We start from the raw sequence: 2,382 nt of genomic DNA on the forward strand, positions 1-2,382 counted from the left end.
GCCACAACCGGAACGTCCAACAATTAGTCCTCGTTTAACACTATTTTCAAATAAGGTGTTGTGTTTAGGAAATTGTTGCTGGGGTATACAAACTGAATAATCATGATTTGAAATTTTTAATAAATCTTTTTGTTGTATAAGTTTCATTGTTGACGTACAGAATACAAATACTGCTAATTTATACATTTCTACTATTATAACTATAGGTATGTACAAAAAAGGTAAAATTTAAGTATTTGTGGAAACACACCTTTTTGTCTAATTAATTTAAATTCTCTATCAAATGGAAAATAACGCTTTACTTGTACACATTGTCCATCTTCCAATGCTGATGCTAATTTTTCTAAAGAACATGCCAAAAATTGAAAACTATCGATAAAACGTAAATTTAAATATTCTTTTACCAATCGATTCTCTGAATTTATGTAATGTCCTACACAAWTTTTTTTCGAAAAAGTAATATACTTTTCCTTTGTTTTACCGAGTATGTTTATTTCACTTTCTTCAACAGCTAATTCTTTAATAAATAAATGACTATCATAATTTGTTAAATTATGGAAAACAATTGGAATGTAATTTGGAATCTGAAAATTTAAGTTACATATACTATGAGCAGCAAATCTATAACGACCCGTTAAATGACAATGATCTTTCACCTTAATATCGGAATCTTGAAAAGGTTTTTTACAAATATGACACTCTGAAGCTGTAAAAAATTRAAACTGTTCACGATCAGTTAAGGGAAGCATTGGTTGTACAACACTTAAATACTTTATATGAATTTCCTTTAAATCATTTTCTAGTGACTTAAGAAAATCAACAACACATGTTGGTCCACGAAAACTTTGAAATTTTGATAATTGATTATTATAAGAGCATTTAATGTAATATGCACAAGAGTATGGTTGATGAAGAAAAGTTTTCATCGTAAATGATTGTTTCGGATCTGGTGCAACTGTACTCATAGGTTTCAATAAACATTCGAAATCGGCATAAACAATAAATGGAATAGTCATTTGATGATGAAAATTTTGAAATTCTACGACATTGGCAGGGACATTATAACCAAATTTGTTTGTTATTAATTGATTATTTGGAATTCTGGCGTAAAGTTTGCCACAATCAGTTGACGAATGTCTTTCTAATAAAGCTGAAGTAGTAAAATATTGCAGACATCCATCACAAAAAAATTTAGAATGATGATGTTTCGATAACTGAGAAGATACTAAACGTGGCAAATCAATGATTGTACAGTAATGTTGGTTACCATCACAATCACTCAATAGTAACAAATTGATATGAAGAGGTTTTTTATAATTAGTAAAATATAATGGGCCCACTACTTCAAATTTTACCTTATTYTTTACATAAATTAATTCAAGTCCGTACACATTAATAGAAACATTATTTTGCTTTTCAAACTTTGAAATACTATCTAACTTTACAGGAAACTCAATACCGTGAAAGTTAAAAAGCGTCGACCAATGTGGATATGAGCTAGTAAGATGTTCTGGTCCTATTGGTAGATAAATGATGAAGCTTTCAATGGGTTGTAGTAATTAATGTTCAATTCCAAATGTAGAATTTTAACAAGTGTCCAGCCTACAACAATAGTTATTACTATTATAGAGTTTTTTTTTTACCATACAATTACCAGAATCTCGCTCCAAAAAATCCAACATCTTTTGTCTGATTACATCTTGAAATTCYTTCAACATATGTCTTATGTTAGTACCTAAAGTTACAATTTTGTTGGCAGTATTAAATGATTTTACATCAAATATATTTTTCGATTCAATAGTATATAGTCCGAACAATTCCACATTAATTTTAAGCGTACTAAATTTTTCCAATTGTTGTTCTACAAGTCTAACTACTTTATTGCAAATTTTAGCCATAAATTCATCTAGATCAATATAATCTTGATCATCATGTACTCTGTATGAAGCAATTCGRGCTTTAAAAGCACTATTTACAACAAATACCCCATCTTCTAAGGGTGCACTTTGACAATTATTTTTATGCTGTCTACTTCTCTCATGAGCCGTAATATGCTTGGGAGGAATTTCTTCATTACAAGTGACGCACATGTATGTCTTAGATGCTAAAAAAATAAAATTAAAATTTAAACTCATTTCTAGTAATAATACTTACCAGTTGTATCAATTGTTTTTTGTTTTTTGGRGATTGGACTCACTCCTTCTCGRCMCACTACTTTACAATAATTTTTCTCATGACGGATACGCGATTGGCGCGTTGTAAATTGCTTATTACAATTTTCACACTGATGCATTTTCTAGAAAAAAATTGTTATTTTAATTAAACATGAAAAGCTTTCTTAAACATTTGCTGCCTTTAGTTACTATTCTTGAAAAAATTTCT

General features: G+C 29.1%; 1 protein-coding gene across 1 annotated transcript; it reads right to left on the reverse strand.

Moving 5' to 3' along the window:
• Positions 1 to 100: 100 nt before the first annotated feature.
• Positions 101 to 1,559, reverse strand: LOC123005227 (the record flags this gene model as incomplete). The annotated part of the gene is made up of 1 exon (XM_044398884.1): positions 101 to 1,559. A coding segment is annotated over one exon (1,359 nt), but the record flags the coding sequence as incomplete, so codon positions are not given.
• Positions 1,560 to 2,382: the final 823 nt, after the last annotated feature.

This window comes from Tribolium madens, unplaced genomic scaffold (assembly GCF_015345945.1).
Source record: "Tribolium madens isolate multiple individuals breed KSU strain unplaced genomic scaffold, Tmad_KSU_1.1 Scaffold_20;HRSCAF=117;Tcas5.2_LG4, whole genome shotgun sequence".
NCBI lineage: Eukaryota > Metazoa > Arthropoda > Insecta > Coleoptera > Tenebrionidae > Tribolium > Tribolium madens.